An 18,611-nucleotide genomic window follows, 5' to 3' on the forward strand; every position below is an offset into this window, starting at 1 on the left:
TTAAGACCTTATAACCACTTTAACTGGAAACCCTGGCAAATATTAACTTGCAGCATAGGTCTCAAACTCAATTCCTGGAGGGCTGAGCTCTGCAGTTTTACTCCAACCCTAATCAAACACAGCTGTTCAAACTAAAGGTGTTCATGACTCTTTTGAACACCTCCTTTATTCCTTTATTTGGATCAGCTGTGTTTAATAGGGTTGGAACAAAACTGCAGAGCTCCGGCGGTGTGGCCCTCCAGGAATTGAGTTTGACACCTATGACTTACAGTATGTTTACTAAATATTAATGTAAGAAAGTAATCCAAAACTAGACATTATTCATATCCTGACTAAAAATCTATTAAACCTAGCTAATTCAGCAAGTTGGCGCCTATAAAACTGCAGAAATAATGGTGTTGCCTTGGCTACTGTAGTAAACAAAGCAGCATGATGTCGAATCTAGCAGAATTTCATTGATTTCATAAACTACACAGCATCCTGATGTTCGCAGATTTAATCCAGGCAAACTTTAGCGTACATTGCATGATCAAAAATGATATAAAACTGAATACCTTGCAAAACAGCATCTAAGACTTTTAAATAATTTTTACATTTCTTAAATTTCTCTACATTGATTTATCAACTTTTAATACTTTAAGACCCAGCGGACACCCTGTACCTGCTTTGAAAGGAAGTTGGCGTTAATACGGAAAACTGTTTCTGTCTCAAATATTTAGTAGAATTCTTCATATTGCTTTGAAACAACACATAAAACATACCAGTAAGCTGAATCACGAGCAGCATACAATTTAATGAAAAAGATTTAATGTCTTAATATAACACACAATCAGACAATCTGCAGCAGGTTGTATATTTAATACATCTGACCAAAAAGAAACGACGACAATCGAGACTTAAGCAGATTATGTATGCAACTGTTGCTTAGTTCTACTAGTAATTACTGCAGTAAGAATCTTAACATACTTCTCTGGTTTTGATCTTCAGTGAAGTTACGCTTGAGCCTCTTTCATTACATCATCTTTCTGCTGGAAGTAATCTCTAAACCAGGCTATATGCTCCTGTTTCTGTTGAACTGTGAGGTGATGATTCTTTGAGAGGCCTGTAATTACAAGCTCCATGAAGTGCCTGACTGGACCCTGCCGGGGAAACGATTCCAGGTGCTTCTCCAGGAACACATGCTCATGGAAGGGTACACTCGCCTCCTCATCCAGACCTGAGGAATATGGCATGATTTGTGAAAAGACAAAGGGTGCGTCTCAATCAGGTCCCGAGGTCGTAGATCAAGTTGGTCGTTTACATGAATTCATGCACTGGTAGGGATGAGCTTGGTTCACTAGACATTGGGACGTGGGAACATCCTCATTGTATAACATCATGAAATTTTAAGTTTTTTAAAGAACATTACAGCTACATTATTGGATTGTTTCAAACACCAGCAACCTTTCAAGCATTACACAATTATAAACGTTTGCTAGATTGTTCTTAACCTGTCTAGCTGTGTTTGTTCATGTAAATAAAAATCAATATATATCGTTATGTTTGAAGATTTGGTTCATGTAATTCATGTTTTGCACTTTCAAACTTCGTCTAAGGGACCATAGTGAGCATCAATGCACCCTGATTTTCATGGTGTATTGTGGGACATTTAAAGACATGAACATCCAGTGCAATTTTGCTATTGAGATAGCCCTTAAACTGGCTGACTCCCTGATAATTACCCTGACTACTGAGGAAAAGAGCTGATAGAGATGCAGCCGAAGTTAAGGTGCAGAGAATTGAAACCAGGAAGATGGCTGGAGCCTGTTCTTACACACTGTACTCACCAGCCTCATTGTTGATTGGATATTGCCAAAGTTTGCCCTCTTTGGTCCACTGGATCATCTCCTCAAAGCCATTACGAGGCATCTGATTTGTAGACTGAACAATTTGATTGGCTAGATCAATATCCCAAAGGGTCATGCCTAATGTTCAGAGCAGGATAAAATAAGTCAATACAGACAGACATATGTGCATTCATATACAAAACACAAATATGTCAGTACTAATGTGTTAAAATAGAACAATGTCTTACCCATTTCTGATGATTCTTGCTCCATACCCGGAGAGAAGATGTTTAACCTCTTTCCAGTGAAAGAGCTCTTCCTTTGAAGCAAAGCAATACACACGGTAAGTGGCCTTTTTCTTCATAGTTGCATAGTTGGCCTTTTTATTTTATTATTATTATTAGTTTTACTTCATTTTTATAGAACATTTTTAGGAACATATAACCAGCGAGAAAAAAACAGAAAAATATATACAGTTGAGGTCAGAATTATTAGACCCCCTTTGAATATCATTTTCTTTTTTTAATATTTCCCAAATGATGTTTAACAGAGCAAGGAAATTTTCACAGTATGTCTGATAATATTTTTTCTTCTGGAGAAAGTCTTATTTGTTTTATTTTGGCTAGAATAAAAGCAGTTTTTAATTAAAAAAAAAACATTAAGGTCAATATTATTAGCCCCTTTAAGCTATATTTTTTTGGTAGTCTACAGAACAAACCATCATTATACAATAACTTGCCTAATTACCCTAACCTGCTAACATAGTAAAGCCTTTAAATGTCACTTTGAGCTGTATAGAAGTGTCTTGAAAAATATCTAGTCAAATATTATTTACTGTCATCATGGCAAAGATAAAATAAAACAGTTATTAGAAATGAGTTATTAAAACTATTATGTTTAGAAATGTGCTGAAAACATCTTCTCTCTGTTAAACAGAAAATGGGGAAAAAAATAAACAGGGGGGCTAATAATTCTGATTTCAACTGTATACACACACACATACATACCCATACATACCCATACCCATACACTGTACATATCCATTCCATACATGTATACAACTATACACACAAACATAAACATATTAAATTAACTTCAACAAGTAAATAGATAAAAATAAATAAATAAAAGTTTTATTGTGGTTGTGGAGTCATTTACTCCATTTCTTTTTAAAGATGTGTTTTTGTAATCAGAGTGCATGTGTAAATAACTTTATTAACTACCTTCTGTGAATTCCATTCACCAGTTCACTGGTAACGCTTCTGTCATCTGTATATCCCTGTCCGTCATCATCAAAACGGATCTGATTGCTGGGTCTGCTGTTTGATCTGCCCATCTGCCTTTTCCCAACTTTCATATCAGCAATTATGTCTCTGAAAGTAAAGATTGAGATTATCACATGATAGTTTCAGCAAATGTATGAATATTTCACTTTGTCCTGTTTAAATATTTCATACATTTAAATATGAATGTATTCATCAACAAATATAATCCTACTTCATGTAAAACAGCATGTTTTTCAATTGCAGTTTTTTCCATATTTTGTCACAGATTTAAAGAGATAGTTCACTCAAAAATTACCAAATTCTGTCATCGTTTACTCATCCTCCACTTGTTCCAAACCAGTTCGACTTTCTTACTTCCATTGAACAGAAAGGAAGGTGTCAAAATTAATTGTGTATTCGGTGCACCGCAATGCAGATGCGGACAATTTGGTATCCATTCAGTAATAGATCCTAACCGGTTATTACGTCATTTATCACAAATACGCTATACTGCAGTAGCTTACTATTGTGAGGGAGGCGAGCGCAAGTAATTAAAACACTCCAACTACTTAAAAACGCAGAAACTCCGCACAATTCACTGCGTGTGAGTTTGCTGGACAGTCTTTCACTGACACTGAAGATACATCTCACTGTTTAGGAGAAAACGAAAGTAAACTTCATTTCTCTCTCTCTCACTGTGGACCTTTGACCTGCTGGCGTGAGGTAACTTTTCCTTTCCTCCCGGCTGTTACAGCGATACTTCTGGATACAGACACAAACGCGTATTGAGCACGTAACCAATAATAAAAATGTCACAACTCGCTAGACAAGGCTCAGAAAGCGAGCAGGAGATTTATATTTGTTTATTTGCTATAAATACTCATGTTGTTCAGTGCATGTACTGGAGTTTTTAAAATTACAAGTCTGACTGTTTGTATTAAAGGACAAAATTGTATTATAAATAATATATAAATATATTTATACATTTTAATACAAGAATTCATGTGCTGTGAACTAAAATATAAAACTGTATATGGAAAGCATCGTTAATGCACCGAGATATCGAATTGCACCAAATCCATGACATGATAATCGTAACCGAACCAAACCGTGAGACCAGTGTAGGCTCACACCTCAAGAAAATATACTGAAGAATTTTGGGAAAAACAGCCATTGACTTCAATGGTATTTTTTTTGTTCCTACCATAAATGTGAGTGGCTGCTGCTTTTACCCAACGTTTTTCAGAAAACCTTTCTTTGTGTTTAATGTAAGAAGGAAGTTTATAAAAACACTTGAGTTTCAATCAATGATAAGGTCATTTTCATTTTTGGGGTGAATCATTAAGTGTCGAAAAATACATACACAAGCTAAACAAAACTATTCCCGCAGCACCTGAAGATGAAGCCTTAAGGATCATTTTAGCTAATAATGCATTAAATAACAGTCATTTTCGTGTAAATCAATCGCTTCATAAGGCCTCAATGTATTGTCAGAAGCCACGGGTGTTAGTTTTGCTTTGCCTGTAAATGTTTGTTTGACTTGTTTCTATATTAACTGGATAATGGTCCAGTTAAGGGGATAGTTCAACCAAAAATGGAAATCTACTCATTATTTACTCATCCTCAAGTGATCATAAATGTTTCTTTCTCCTGTTGAACACAAAAGAAGATTTTTGAAGAAAGCTGAAAACCTGTCACCATTGACCATTGGGAAAACAAATACAACAGAATTCAATTGTTAAAGGTTTTGAGCATTTCAGTTTTGGCTGAACTATCCCTTCAAACAGACATAACTGTTAGAGAAGTAAAGTATAATTCACTAGAAACAATCGTTCATTTCAAGACCAATAAGAGCATTTAGAAAATATGTGGATTTTTTCATAGCCCACCCTATGTTCTGTCTGTCGGCTCTCCTCTGAGCGTCCGGTTCTGCTTCATGTTTCCTCAGCTGCTGAAGGAGCTCTGACTCCACCTGTTGGCTGTTTGGCAATGTGGACGCGGCTGCAGAAGCTGCAGCAACCAGCGCTGGATTCAAGGTCTCGCTGGAATACATGCAAATAAAGAAAAAGCCTTCACTTTCACTTCAGGGATAATTAGCTGTTCAGACATCCCAAATGTTTATTATATCTAAATGTAACACTAATCTAGTTGTTTACCTCTTAACATATTAATACACACATGGAAGTGTCGTTGTCATAGACATTATGGTTCAGCGCTTGTGTATGAAAAATGTGAGTGCTTAAACTCCAATATAACAGATCTTGATTAATAAAGCATGCATGATACTGGAAGATGAAGATGAGGTTCTTAAGAGTTACATTAGTGGTCAACAAATTTGATAGTTCTTTACAATAATCACAGTGCTAGAGAGATTGTGGAAAAGTGGGGGATTATGTTCACATATTTTGGGAATGTCCCAAAATACAAGTGTATTGGCAGGAGGTTAAAAGAGAGATTAGTAAAGTTTTAGGATCTGACATGCACCCAGTATTTTTTTTTGCTCGATGGCTTCCCCCTGATTAGTTCAGTAAGTCTAACCTATTCGCACTACATATATTATTAATAACAGCAAGGAAGATAATTACAGTGAACTGAATGAAGACCAGCCGACCTACTTTGACAGAATGGACACAAAGGCTGAATAAGATCTTTATATTGGAGAAATCAGACATTTTTCAACATACCTGGGCATTAATCGAAACATATTAATCTTTGAAATGTTGCCAGTGGTTTTGTTGTAGTTGTTGTCTTTATATTGGAGTTTATTTATTTATTTATCTATCTATTTTTTGCTTTTTTATATATTATCTTTTTTCAAGTTGTCATTATTATTTATTTATTATTATAATGTATCTATTATTTTTTAATCTATTTGTTTATTTAAGTAAATGTTATGTGTATACTATGTTTATAAAAAGTTTAATAAAAACAGTTAAAATAAAGCATGCATGCTATTGTTATCATAGGTACCTCAAAATATTTTTATTTATTTTATTATTTCAGGTTTTTAGAACACCAATTGAAAATATTCAGACTGTTGTATTGGCAGTGTCATTCATCACAGCACCAAATGCTTACAATATCCTCACTATTTGCTCTCCCCTTTTCTTTCTTTTGTTGAACACAAAACAAGTTTTCAAGAAAGCTGTAACCATTTACCTCCACAATATTTGTTTTCCTACTATAAAAGTCAATGGTTACAGGTTTCCAGCTTTCTTCAAAACATCTTCTTTTGTGTTTAACAGAAGAAAGAAACTCCAACAGGTTTGAAACAAGTGAAGGGTGAGTAAATGATGACAAGATTTTCAGTTTGGGGTAAACTATCCCTTTAATTCGGTCATTTATCTTCAAATAAATGTTTGATTTTCTCTATGACATGCCCCAGATACTGAATGGAAATATTCTGATTTACTATAAATTTACTATAAATATTTATAAAACTTTATAAATATTAAGACTTCGTTAAAATTAACTAACTGAACTAAACTGATAAAATAAAACATATACAGTGTACAAAGTTTTTTTTAAACTGCTGATGATAATAATAAATCTACTTGTAAAACACTTGCTAATCTTAGGTAATAGTTATTTTTAGTTAATATTTAAGAACTCAAAAATCAAACGTTTGGCTTGTTTAATGGAGCTAATAATTAATAGAGTTGAGTTGTATTTTGTTAAACTAACATTAACATAACTTATCTAAAAAATGTAACTATTTCTCTAGCTATTTCTTAATTCAAAGGAGGTTAGTTGATGCAGCAATTGTACTAAAAACCTTAAGCTGCAATAGCCAAAAATACATTATATCAATTTATCAGTCAAGAAAATATATATATTTTTCTTTATACCAAAAATCACAATATTAACAAGACTTTCTACTGTAAATATATCAAAACTTAATTTTTATTAGTAATGTGCAGTGCTAAGATGATCGAAATGTCCAAAAATGATCCTCATGACGGTCCAGAGTCCCATATTATATGTGTACATGTGTAACTCACCGCTGTTGTGATCCCTCAGCTATGGCATCCTGAAACATGCTCTGTGTGCTTTCCATTCGCTCTGTGCTGGGTTTTTCACTGATTCGTGGAAATCTTGGGGGTCTCACTTTACGCACAGTAGTGACATCCACCTTCATCGCCCCAAGCAGCTCCAAAAGACTCTCCTTCCCAGTCTTTGACTTGTGAGATCTCTTGATGTCCTCAGGTTTCACCTCTACTTCAGTCTCTGTATTTGAAATATCGGGGGTCTTTTTCATTTCTGTGTTCCCATGCCCATCAGTGCCAACTTCAGCTTTAGCCTCATTCTCTTCTTGGGTCTTTTCTTTGTCCTTTGACAGGGATGTGGAGCTCTCTTTATTGTCACTAAAACAGATGCCGCTGGTTCCTAATGGCCTGTGGCTTGTTGAACCGGTGATCCTAAAAACAGTTTGTTTATATTTATAAAAAGAAATGTTTGTGGTGAAATGAACATTTATACGCGTATTAGACATTGCATAAACATATTCAATACAATGAAAATATACATGTCAATCAATCACTTTTTATTCCGATATCTGCGTTATTTAGTTATAAGATCACTTTAGGATTTGCAGATAGTAATAACTAATATAAAATACTGGTCTGATCAAATCTGTCATCAGTCAGTTTCGTAAATCTGCAACTTACCAAAATGTGTGAGCAAAACCCTCATTTTCATTACATGTTGTGGAGGGTATTCGTGTATTCTGTGCATGAATTAAACCATTTCGAACCTGATGTATATTTATCAACAATCTTCTGTACATATTTGCCCCTCTTAGAAGACCTCAATGTCGTCCATGCACGTTTCCCTGTGCAGCGCTGTCAGCTGTCCGACAGGCGCCGGAGACGTATACAAGTTCCGGGTTTTTTCCTGAATCGACTAATGTGAATTTACTAATTTACCATTTTTAATAGTACTTCAATATTGTGGTTTTATTTTATAATTGGTCTGTTTCAGATACAGACACAATACAATTCAGTTAGATTTTAACCGGAACAGGGACAAACTCATAAAGTGGTCCAGGGGAGGGGTCTGCTGTTGCTGCTGTCAACCTCCATCCCTCCAGTGATGAGAAGCCCGAACGAGTCGTTTATGCGAGTTGATTCTTTTGAGCAGAGTGGTTAAAAACAACTCAGTTGATTCTTTAAGTCACGACATCACGTATTATAATAAATTATTTTTGTTATTTTATTTTAATTGTAACTATAATTTAAAATCTATTTTAAATAAATGTTCAGACTACAATGATTTCAAAATTATTATAAAAGGCATTTTTCCCGTCTGCATATTGTTGTGTAATTTTATTATCATCATGGTCACAAATTAAGAGTTTACTTTGAATTATTTTGTCTTAGAAGATCCTACACATTATTTACGTTAAAAACGTCGCCACATTTGCGTACATGCACTTAATATTTTCCCGTTTTTAATATGCAGCGGTTACATAATTCGACAATTAACAATTCCTCGCCTTATAACCGTAGCCACTTTTTCCTATAGTTGTCGTTGTGTTCGATGAGTCGTTCACGAACCGCTCTGACTGATTCAGTAGATTCGTGGCCACCGTTTTAAACAATTCCTTGAAAAGATTCGACACAGTTGAACAATTCTTTCGCGAAGCAGATATCGCTACATCCCTGTCTTTTACACACGGGTCTGTGGCGAGAGGACATGAATCAATCGATCGCAAAATGTGTCAGTTCAGTAGGCTAACAACATGAATCAAACCACCGCGATACATATTTCCGTTGTAAGCGCTTTCGTCAAATGAGGTAAGCATGCTTGGGTTTGAAATTCACGTTGTCAGTTTTACTTCACAGATGTTCAATCTCTATCCATAGTGATGCAAAAACTCGTCAGTCTGTAAGCAGCCGTTTGTGGTATTTTATTTAGTCTCTCACTAAAGACAGCCACACAATATGAAAGAGACCGCATCAGGACACAGTGTACAGTGAAGATAAACGAAGAGCGTGGCTTTGTGTCAGGGTTTGTGAGTTTTCTTCAGTGCCACATGGTGTCATTGTGCTTGTGACTTTCTCTAGTAGGCGCCCTCAACTTTGTTGCCTCATGAAACTTGAGATTCAGCTCTGTGCTCTGCTTATGTAACAATGTTTAGTTCTGCACAGTAAAGCCTGTTCTTCAAACATGCTGCAACTAATTCAGCTAGGAATCTTGAGGGGGAAGCACTTTTCTGAGGATCTTAAAATCACCCTTTCTCGTTTCAAACCTTTCAAAAGTTTTTTTTTTTAATATCAGAAGGGCTTTTAGTCATCAATGTTGAACACACAGCAAACAACTATAATAAATAAATTATAAATAAATAATAATAAAAATAAATAATAATAATAAAAAATCAAATATTTGTATGAAACAGGGGTGACACTGTGGCTCAGTGGTTAGTGCTGTTGCCTAACACTAAGAAGGTCGCTGGTTTGAGCCCCGGCTGGGTCTGTTGGCATGGGTTTCCTCCGGGTGCTCCAATTTCCCCCACAGGCCACAGACATGCACTATAGGTGATTTGAATAAAACTAAATTGTCCCTAGTGTATGAATGTGTGCGAACGTGAGAATGTATGGGTGTTTCCCAGTGCTGGATTGAAGCTGGAAGGGCATCTGCTATGTAAAACATATGCTGGATAAGTTGGCGGTTCATTTCGCTGTGGTGACCCCTGATAAAAAAGGGACTAAACCGAAGGAAGGAAATTGATTGACTTAAATGTATGAAACAAAATAAAAACAAATAAATTAGTCTTGTTTTTGGAAATTGAACGGTATGATATGGGATTATTTATCATTTAACTAATCATTTTTAACTGTATAACTCATTCATTCATTCATTCATTTTCTTTTCGGCTTTGTTCCTTTATTAATCTGAGGTCGCCACAGCAGAAGGAACCACCAACTATCCAGCATATGTTTTTACGCAGCGGATGGCCTTTCAGCTGCAACCTGTATAACTATTTTTTTGGTATAAAAATTGATAATATGAATTATGGAAATAAAATTTCTGTTTGAATTAAAGGAAGCTCGCTACGTTTTCACGTAAGACAAGACTTTCAATCTAATGCTATTTTGCTTTCAAAACAATGTTTATGTAGGTTATGCAGTGATTGATCTGCTATTACCCTGTGATCATCTGCAATGATGAGATCTGTGTTTTAAATAGACTAATATATATATATATTTCTCTGATCTTTTGCACAGATCTTTGAATTAGGATTTCTAGGAGCGCTTGGCATATTTAACGATGGCGCCACATCCGGTGGTTCAGGCTGTGATAGACCTCTCTGCTGGCGCTATAGGTAACTTCACTTCATGTCGGGGTCATTTAAAGGAAAAATTAGTAACATAATTTAGACCACTGTGATGATGGAGACTTCACCACAGTTTGCATTGCAAACCTTTCTTTTGTCAGTCCTTATGTGACCTTTGAGCTGTGATTTTGCTTACCACTGTGGTTTCACAGTCTGGATCTATTGTCTCAGCAGTCCCTACAACACACGCACACACAAACTCACTGACCCGATCTGTCCTGTTTAGATTCATGCTGATAAGAGCGTGATCTAGTATCTAGCGTATACTACTGTTTGTGGAATAGTTGTAGATCATTGCTTCATAACACTGATATCCTTTAAATGAATGAAGTATTTTTTTACGTAATAAAACATTTCTCCATCATTTTAAACAATAGAATTAAATATATTGTGCTTAATACCGGCTACTAAATTTATTAAAGTTTCTAACCATGAAAAGGAACAACGTGCTGAAAGATGCAGTTATTTATTGATGATTAAATGTTATGATCCTACAGTCCACATTACATTTATTAACAAAAACTCTTTCTCCTGCACTTCTTCCCTCTTCAGGGGGCGCAGCTTGTGTATTTAGTGGTCAACCTTTGGACACGGCGAAGGTGAAAATGCAAACGTTTCCCACATTGTACAGAGGTTTTGTGGATTGCTTCGTGTCCACGTACAGACAGGTGGGCCTTCGAGGCTTGTATCAAGGCACCACACCGGCCCTCATGGCCAACATCGCAGAGAACTCCGTGCTCTTCATGTGCTACGGCTTTTGCCAGGAGGTGGTTCGCTTTGTCTCTGGACAGGGGAAAGGGGCTGAGCTGAGGCACGTATAGTTTGACTCATGTTTCTGTTTAAGTCCGTATTCAACAATTCTATATTTCAAACTATTTCACATCTGCTGTTTGAATATATTGTAACGTTTTTCTTAGATGGAAAGCTGAATTTTCTAAATTTTCAAGTCTTTCAAAAGGCTTTGAGAAATCATGTGCTCAAGAAAGATGTGCTCTAATTACTGATACTGAATAAAAGGCTGTGTGTTTATCTATGTATCTATATTGTAAAGACATTTATAATGTTAAGAAAGACGTCTGTGATTTTTTTTTTTTTTTTTTTTTTTGGCTAATTTAGTATAGTCTTTTAAAACAAAAACTATATAATTCTTTAAAATGATTTAAACTATAACTAATATGTGAAATATTTGAATATTTAGTTTCATTTATTATTTTTCCTCAGATATATTGTAATTTATGTGTGATGAAAAATTGGTGCAATTTTAATAATACAGATATATTGAACATTTAATCACAATCACACTTACAGAGATAAAAATGATAATTAATTTATAAATAAATACAAAAACTTTTTAAAATAAATACAAAAACATTTCAAGAAAGTTAATATGTATACATTCACCGGCCACTTTATTAGGTACACCTTAGTAGTACCGGATTGGACCCATTTTTGCCTTCAGAACTGCCTTAATCTTTCAACAATCTACTGGAAAATTGCTCAGACATTTTAATCCATATTGACATGATGGCATCACACAGTTGCTGCAGATTTATCGGCTGCACATCCATCTATTGGATTAAAATCTGGTGACTGTGGAGGCCATTTGAGTACAGTGAACTCCTTGTCAGGTTCAAGAAACTAGTCTGAGATGATTCACGCTTTAAGACATGGTGCGTTATCCTGCTGGAAGTAGCCATCAGAAGATGGAAACGCTGTGGTCATACAGGAATGGACATGGTCAGCAACTACTCAGGTAGGCTGTGGCGTTGACAGTGCTCAACTGGTACTAATGTGCCCAAAGTGTGCCAAGAAAATATCCCCCACTCCATTACACCACCACCACCACTAGCCTGAACCATTGATACAAGGCAGGATGGATCCATGCTTTCATGCAAATTGTAGCCTCCGTTTCCTGTTCTTAGCTGACACGAGTGGCACCCGGTGTTGTCTTTGCTGCTGTTGCCCAGCCGCCTCAAGGTTGGAAGTGTTGTGTGTTCAGAGATACTCTTCTGCATACCTCGGTTGTAACGAGTGGTTATTTGAGTTACTGTTGCCTAAATGCATTGAGTTGCTGCCATGTGATTGGCTGATTACAAATTGGAGTTAAGGAGCAGTTGGACAGGTGTACCTAATAAAGTGGCCGATGAGTATATATTAACATATACATTTCTGTAACAATATAAATGTTTTACTGTGACATTTTATTAATTTATATAATCCCTGCAGAATCAGTTTAAAATGTGAACAATCAAAAAAAAAAATCAAAAATATAATATGAAAATCAGTTGAACCCATTTTTGCTCTGTATGTTTATTTGTGTTCAGTGATATGCAGAAAGCCTGTGCAGGCTCCGTGGCCTCTGTGTTCTCCTCTCTGGTGTTATGTCCCACTGAGCTTGTGAAGTGTCGATTGCAGGCTATGCACGAGATGGCATCCTCCGGCAAGATCACCCAAAGCCAGAAGTAAGGATTGAACTGATACCTAAGCCTTTCTGCAGATATTTTGTGCATTATTATTCGTATCTTTAATAGCTAGCACTACTACCTTTTTACTCTCTTTGTATGTCTGTACATTCCAGCACAGTTTGGTCAGTGATGAAGTCCATTATGCATAATGATGGTCCTGCAGGCTTCTTCCAGGGTTTGACCACAACCATTGCCCGTGAGGTGCCTGGGTATTTCTGTTTTTTTGGAGCGTATGAGCTTTGCCGCTCTCTCTTTGCCGAATACATGCACTGTGGCAAGGATGACATAGGTATGGAAACATTCAGACTGACAGTTTCTACATTTTATCATTAGAATGACTTTATCTGAAGTATTGACAGCATGATGACTAACAGCATTCTTAGATTCTCATGTATTGATTGGTCTGGGGTTTTCTAGTGTGTGTTTAATGAAATGGCAAACCTGAGTCGTTTATTAATGTCATTCAGTAAACAAGGAAGTCTTTGTTTTTTTTAAACAGAGCTGATCCTCGTTAACCCTGTTGATAGTGTCAGAGATAAGAAACAGGCACACACAGTTGAAGACAGAATTATTTGCCCTCCTGTGAAATTTGAAGTCTTTTTCAAATGTTTATAAGTGATGTTTAACAAAACAAGGACAATTCAGCCATTATTAGACTAATGTTTTGGAGATTAAATAAATATTAAATTAGTTTTCAATTTGCTACAGATCAAATCATTGTTGTCCAATGATAAGCCTAATTAAACTAACTTGCCTAGTAAACCTATTAAACCTAGTTAAGCCATTAAATTGCACTTTAATCTGAATTCTAGTACCTTGAAAAATAACTATTAAAATATAATGTACTCTGCCATCATGGCCAAGACAAATAAGAAATTAGTTATTAAAACTATTATGATTCAAAATGTGTTGAAATTTTTTGTATTAATTAAAAATCTCTTGGAAAATATTAGAAAAAGAATTAAAATTTCCCAGGAGGGCTAATAAATTTGTCTTCAAATGTACCTCACATTTACAGTTTAAATGAAAAATGTTAATACTAATTGAATGGTAAAATGACCAGAGTTTGAGATTATTCATTCATTCATTTTGCTTCGGCATAGTCCCATTATTTATCAGGGGTCGCCACAGCGAAATGAACCACCAACTTATCCAACATATGTTTTACACAGTGGATGCCCTTCCAGCTGCAACCCAGTAATGGGAAACACCCATACACACTCATTCACACACACACATATACTACGGCCAATTTAGCTTACCCAATTCACCTGTAGTGCATGTCTTTGGACTTGGGGAAACCGGAGCACACGGAGGAAACCCACGCAAACAAGTGAAGAACATGCAAACTCCACACAGAAACGCCAGCTGACCCAGCCGGGCCTCGAACCAGCGACTGTCTTGCTGTGAGACAACAGTGCTAACCACTGAGCCATCATGTCACCCTTGTTTGAGATTAATATAATTCAATATTCATATTCAGCAAGGGTGATAATGAACATTTGCAGTTAATTGTCTTACCCTCTGGGCATCCATTATGCAATTTACATTTTTCTTAGCAACGCATCAACAATTTTAGCAGAACCCAAAATGCTTGCTTATTCATAAAATGCTAATTAGTGGATAACTGTCACTTTAAGACTCAAAGAAACAAAAATATATAGACAAAATAAAATAGCTACATGTGGCTCCCGGGATACATTTACAGTAAATGTGACAGAAACGGCTTTTATATTATTTAAAAAAATTTTGACTTTCTATATTGTCCACAAGTAATAATTAGTCCTTGGTTTCACCTTATAATTACATTCAAAATCACATACAGTTGAAGTCAGAATTATTAGCCCCCCTGAATAATTTTTCCCCCAATTTCTGTTTAACAGAGAGAAGATTTTTTTCAACACATTTCTAAACATAATAGTTGTAATAACTCATTTCTACGAACTGATTTATTTTATCTTTGCCACGATGACAGTAAATAATATTTGACTAGATATTTTTCAAGACACTTCTATACAGCTTAAAGCGACATTCAAAGACTTAACTAGGTTAATTAGGTTAACTAGGCAGGTTAGGGTTATTATGCATGTTATTGTATAATGATGGTTTGTTCTGTAGAATATCTAAAAAATATATAGCTTAAAGGGGCTAATAATTTTGACCTTAAAATGGTACATAAATTCAAAACTGCTTTTATTCTAGCCGTAACATACTGTGAAAATATCCTTGCTCTGTTAAACATAATTTGAGAAATATTTAAAAAACAAAAATTGAAAGGGTGGCTAATAATTCTGACTTTAACTGTATATCCCACATTATAATCACAAATATAACACTAATTGTATACTTTAAACCAGTGTCTACCATTTCAATGCCACAAATGAGATTTGATACAGACTTTAATTTAAATTAAAATATTGTTATAATTAAAAAAACTTTTTATTCACCAAAAATGATGGATTCCACAGAACTTTTAAAGTCTGTATGAACCTGAAGCTGCTACCATTTTTTTCTCCTATTGTGACGCAGTGCCTAAAGCAGAAATGCCCAAACCTTTTTGTATAAATGGCCAAAAACCAAATATCATTGAGAGCCGTGGGCCAAAGATAAATATACCAAACTATATTACATTAAATCTGTCATGGGTAATTTCCTAATTTATTTCCTAATATAAAAAAAAAAAATTAAAGCTTCACCTTGAATCATATTAACTGATGCAGTATAACTTTTTAATGAAACTTATTGCAATAAAAACAGTCACATTTAAAGCACAGTGAAGTTCAATGCTGGATACACTAGTCAAGCAGAGCCTGCCTTTGCCATGATTTGCTCAAAGTCTCTGCATTGTCCTCTATCTGTTGGGTGACAGTATGTGCATTTTAAACTAAATTACAGCATTTAAATTGAAACATTTAATAGTTTAGCAAATAATTTAGCTTTTTTGTAGCTTAACAATAAAACAAACAAATAAAAGGTTACGTTAAATTTGAAATTACAATATTTAAACCATCCGCATCATTCGTCCTCTCTTCTCAGATAGGATGGTGGGTCAAATCAAAGGTTACAATGGGCCAACTTTGGCCCACAGACCCTAGTTTGGCCATCTCTGTCCTAGAGAAATGGAATATTAAATGAAAAAACAGTGGGCGTGGCATGTTTTTTCTACTCAAAGCTGATTTGATGTAGTAAAGTTTGTTCAGAAATGATTGGAAAAGGGTTTGGGGAGAATTATTATAACCTAACAGACACCTCCACCTCACCCTTTCTGTTTGTTGGAGGTGTGGTTAAGTAGGTTAGCCAACCCCAATACCTTGAAAACAAACAGGAAGTGTCATTTAAGATTTTAATTTTAGATAACGAGGGCAAACTATTTTCTTTTTCTTAATGCCATGATTAATTGGTTAGTAATAAAATTAAATGGTTATTTTGATTTCATTTGCACTTTAAGCTGAATAAATGTTCATCATTTCTGATAAATTAATGTGGATTTGGAGAGCAGAGAGAATATTTTAAAGTGTTTGTTTTTAGTTGCTCTTGACATACTCAAGTTTTTCTGTTTTGCATCGTTTGCTCATGATTGTGGTTTGTGTATGTACTCTCAGATCTGACATGTCTGGTGGTATCGGCTGTGACGTGTGTTTGTGTTTCGTAGGTGTCGCCCCCATCGTGTTCAGTGGAGGTTTTGGTGGAGCTTGTCTCTGGCTGGTGGTTTACCCAATGGACTGTGTTAAATCCAGGATACAGGTCATGTCAATGACAGGCAGACAGTCAGGCTTCTTCAAAACTTTTATGCATATCTTCAGAACTGAAGGTAAGACTAAGATCTGAGCATTAATATTACATATCTACACATTAACAATAGTTAAAAGCAGATTTAAATATGTCTTGTTTATTTTCAGGTGTAAGGGCTCTATATTCTGGTCTGACTCCCACTATGATTCGGACGTTTCCAGCAAACGGTGCTTTGTTCTTGGGTTATGAAGCCAGTCGCAAATTCATGATGGCACAGTTTGACAGCTGACCTTTCAGTCTCGTTTTTTTAGCATTAGACAGTTTTTCATTTAATGTGCCATGGTTTGTGCGCACACTAACAGTTTTATAATGGGGCTTTATTTATTTTAACACTTTACAATAAGATTCAGTTTAATTAACGCCTTAAATATATCATAAACTATCAGTCATCAATACTTTTTGAGGCAGTACGTAATCTCTTACTGTTGCTTTATAAATATTCAGTTTTTAGTCATTGTTAATTCGTGTTTGTTTATAATCCATACAACACGAATATAAAAAATTGACTATAAAATTAGTAATTCATATACAGTAACTGACACGGTGGCTCAGTGGTTAGCACTGTCACCTTACAGCAAGAAAGTCACTGGTTCGAGTCCCGACTAGGTCAGTTGGCATTCCTGTGTGGAGTTTGCATGTTCTCCTCGTGTTTGTGTGGGTTCCCTCCGGGTGCTCCGATTTCCACCACAGTCCAAAGACATGCACTACAGGTGAATTGAATAAGCTAAATTGGCCGTAGTGTATGTGTGTGAATGAGTGTTTATGGGTGTTTCCCAGTACTTGGTTGCAGCTGGAAGGGTATCCGCTGTGTAAAACATATGTTGGATAAGTTGGCGGTTCATTCCACTGTGGGGACCCCTGATGAATAAAGGGACTAAGCTGAATGAATGACATACTAAAGTTTAATGTGAAGTGTTATTTTTATATATATATATTTATTAGTGTTTTTATTTGGCTAGAGCTTGGCCTGAGGGTTTGGAAACTTTATTGTATCATGGTGTATTTTCAGTGTTGACTGAACGTCTTGTGACACAGCAGAAGTGGTCTGTTTATTGCACTGTTAACACTGGTCTCATCACTCCTTTATCTCAATCATTTGCATTTGTAACCATATATTCTACAAATACTAAATTTTTAGTCTACCTATGAGATTTTTGCTCATTTTTAAAATCTCAAAGTCCTGTAAAATAAACTAGCTATTCAGTAAAGTTTTAAAACATCTAAGCATTCCTGGTTTCCTGTTACTAATGACTCTGTGTACCATGTGCAGTAATCTGATGTGCCAACAGGTTAACCCCCTAAGTGTAACCATTCCACAGGTGGGGTTGTTTGTCAGTACATATTAAGCATTTAGTCTAAACTTGATCTTCTCTTGATAAACTATAAATAATATGCATATATAGTGCTCAGCAAAATTGAGTATAGTCCATTTTGAAAATGAATATTTGTATCCATTTCTCAGTGAATATGGGCAATGTATTTTGTGCATTTAAGCAAAACAGATTTATTAAACAGATATATTTATTAAAATAATATTTTAGTCACCAAACTAATTTAGAAATTGAAAGATAATACAATTAAATTCAAGCGAAATATTGAAGAAAAAATTACAACCTACAAAATTATTATTTATTTTTTTTTGCTTCTCTTGATTTTTTTTCTCATTTTTAAATTTGTATTTCATATTTTTTCTATAACATAAATTTGGGTGTACTAGTTTTTGGACCATTATCCTAAGGTATTTTGTTTGATAAGCTCCAGATTTAGCTTCAGCACTGACTAACCTAATGTATATGCACAAATATAATATTATATAGCTTACTAGTAACAATATGAACTTAAAAGAGAGATTTGTGAGGGGTGTACTTATATATGCTGGGCACTGTAACACCTATAATTTTCAAGTGTGAACTCAAAATGTGACAGT

At 35.2% G+C, this 18,611-nt stretch overlaps 2 protein-coding genes across 2 annotated transcripts; one reads left to right on the forward strand and one right to left on the reverse strand.

Annotated features, from left to right (window-relative positions):
- Positions 1-969: 969 nt before the first annotated feature.
- On the reverse strand, positions 970-7,929 carry mrps31 (mitochondrial ribosomal protein S31). The gene is made up of 7 exons (XM_056457722.1): positions 7,759-7,929; positions 7,093-7,509; positions 4,981-5,133; positions 3,050-3,199; positions 2,075-2,145; positions 1,827-1,964; positions 970-1,216 (listed from the first exon to the last, which is right to left on the reverse strand). The coding sequence occupies exons 1-7, from the start codon at positions 7,875-7,877 to the stop codon at positions 993-995; spliced, it is 1,272 nt and encodes a 423-aa protein (XP_056313697.1). The 5' UTR covers positions 7,878-7,929; the 3' UTR covers positions 970-992.
- Positions 7,930-8,724: 795 nt separating this feature from the next.
- Positions 8,725-17,908, forward strand: slc25a15b (solute carrier family 25 member 15b). The gene is made up of 7 exons (XM_056457723.1): positions 8,725-8,886; positions 10,318-10,415; positions 10,980-11,238; positions 12,752-12,889; positions 13,006-13,181; positions 16,545-16,703; positions 16,792-17,908. Exons 2-7 carry the CDS (start codon positions 10,361-10,363, stop codon positions 16,911-16,913), a joined length of 909 nt encoding a protein of 302 aa, XP_056313698.1. The 5' UTR covers positions 8,725-8,886; positions 10,318-10,360; the 3' UTR covers positions 16,914-17,908.
- The last annotated feature ends 703 nt before the right edge of the window (positions 17,909-18,611 follow it).

The sequence above is a fragment of the Danio aesculapii genome, chromosome 5 (genome assembly GCF_903798145.1).
Source record: "Danio aesculapii chromosome 5, fDanAes4.1, whole genome shotgun sequence".
NCBI lineage: Eukaryota > Metazoa > Chordata > Actinopteri > Cypriniformes > Danionidae > Danio > Danio aesculapii.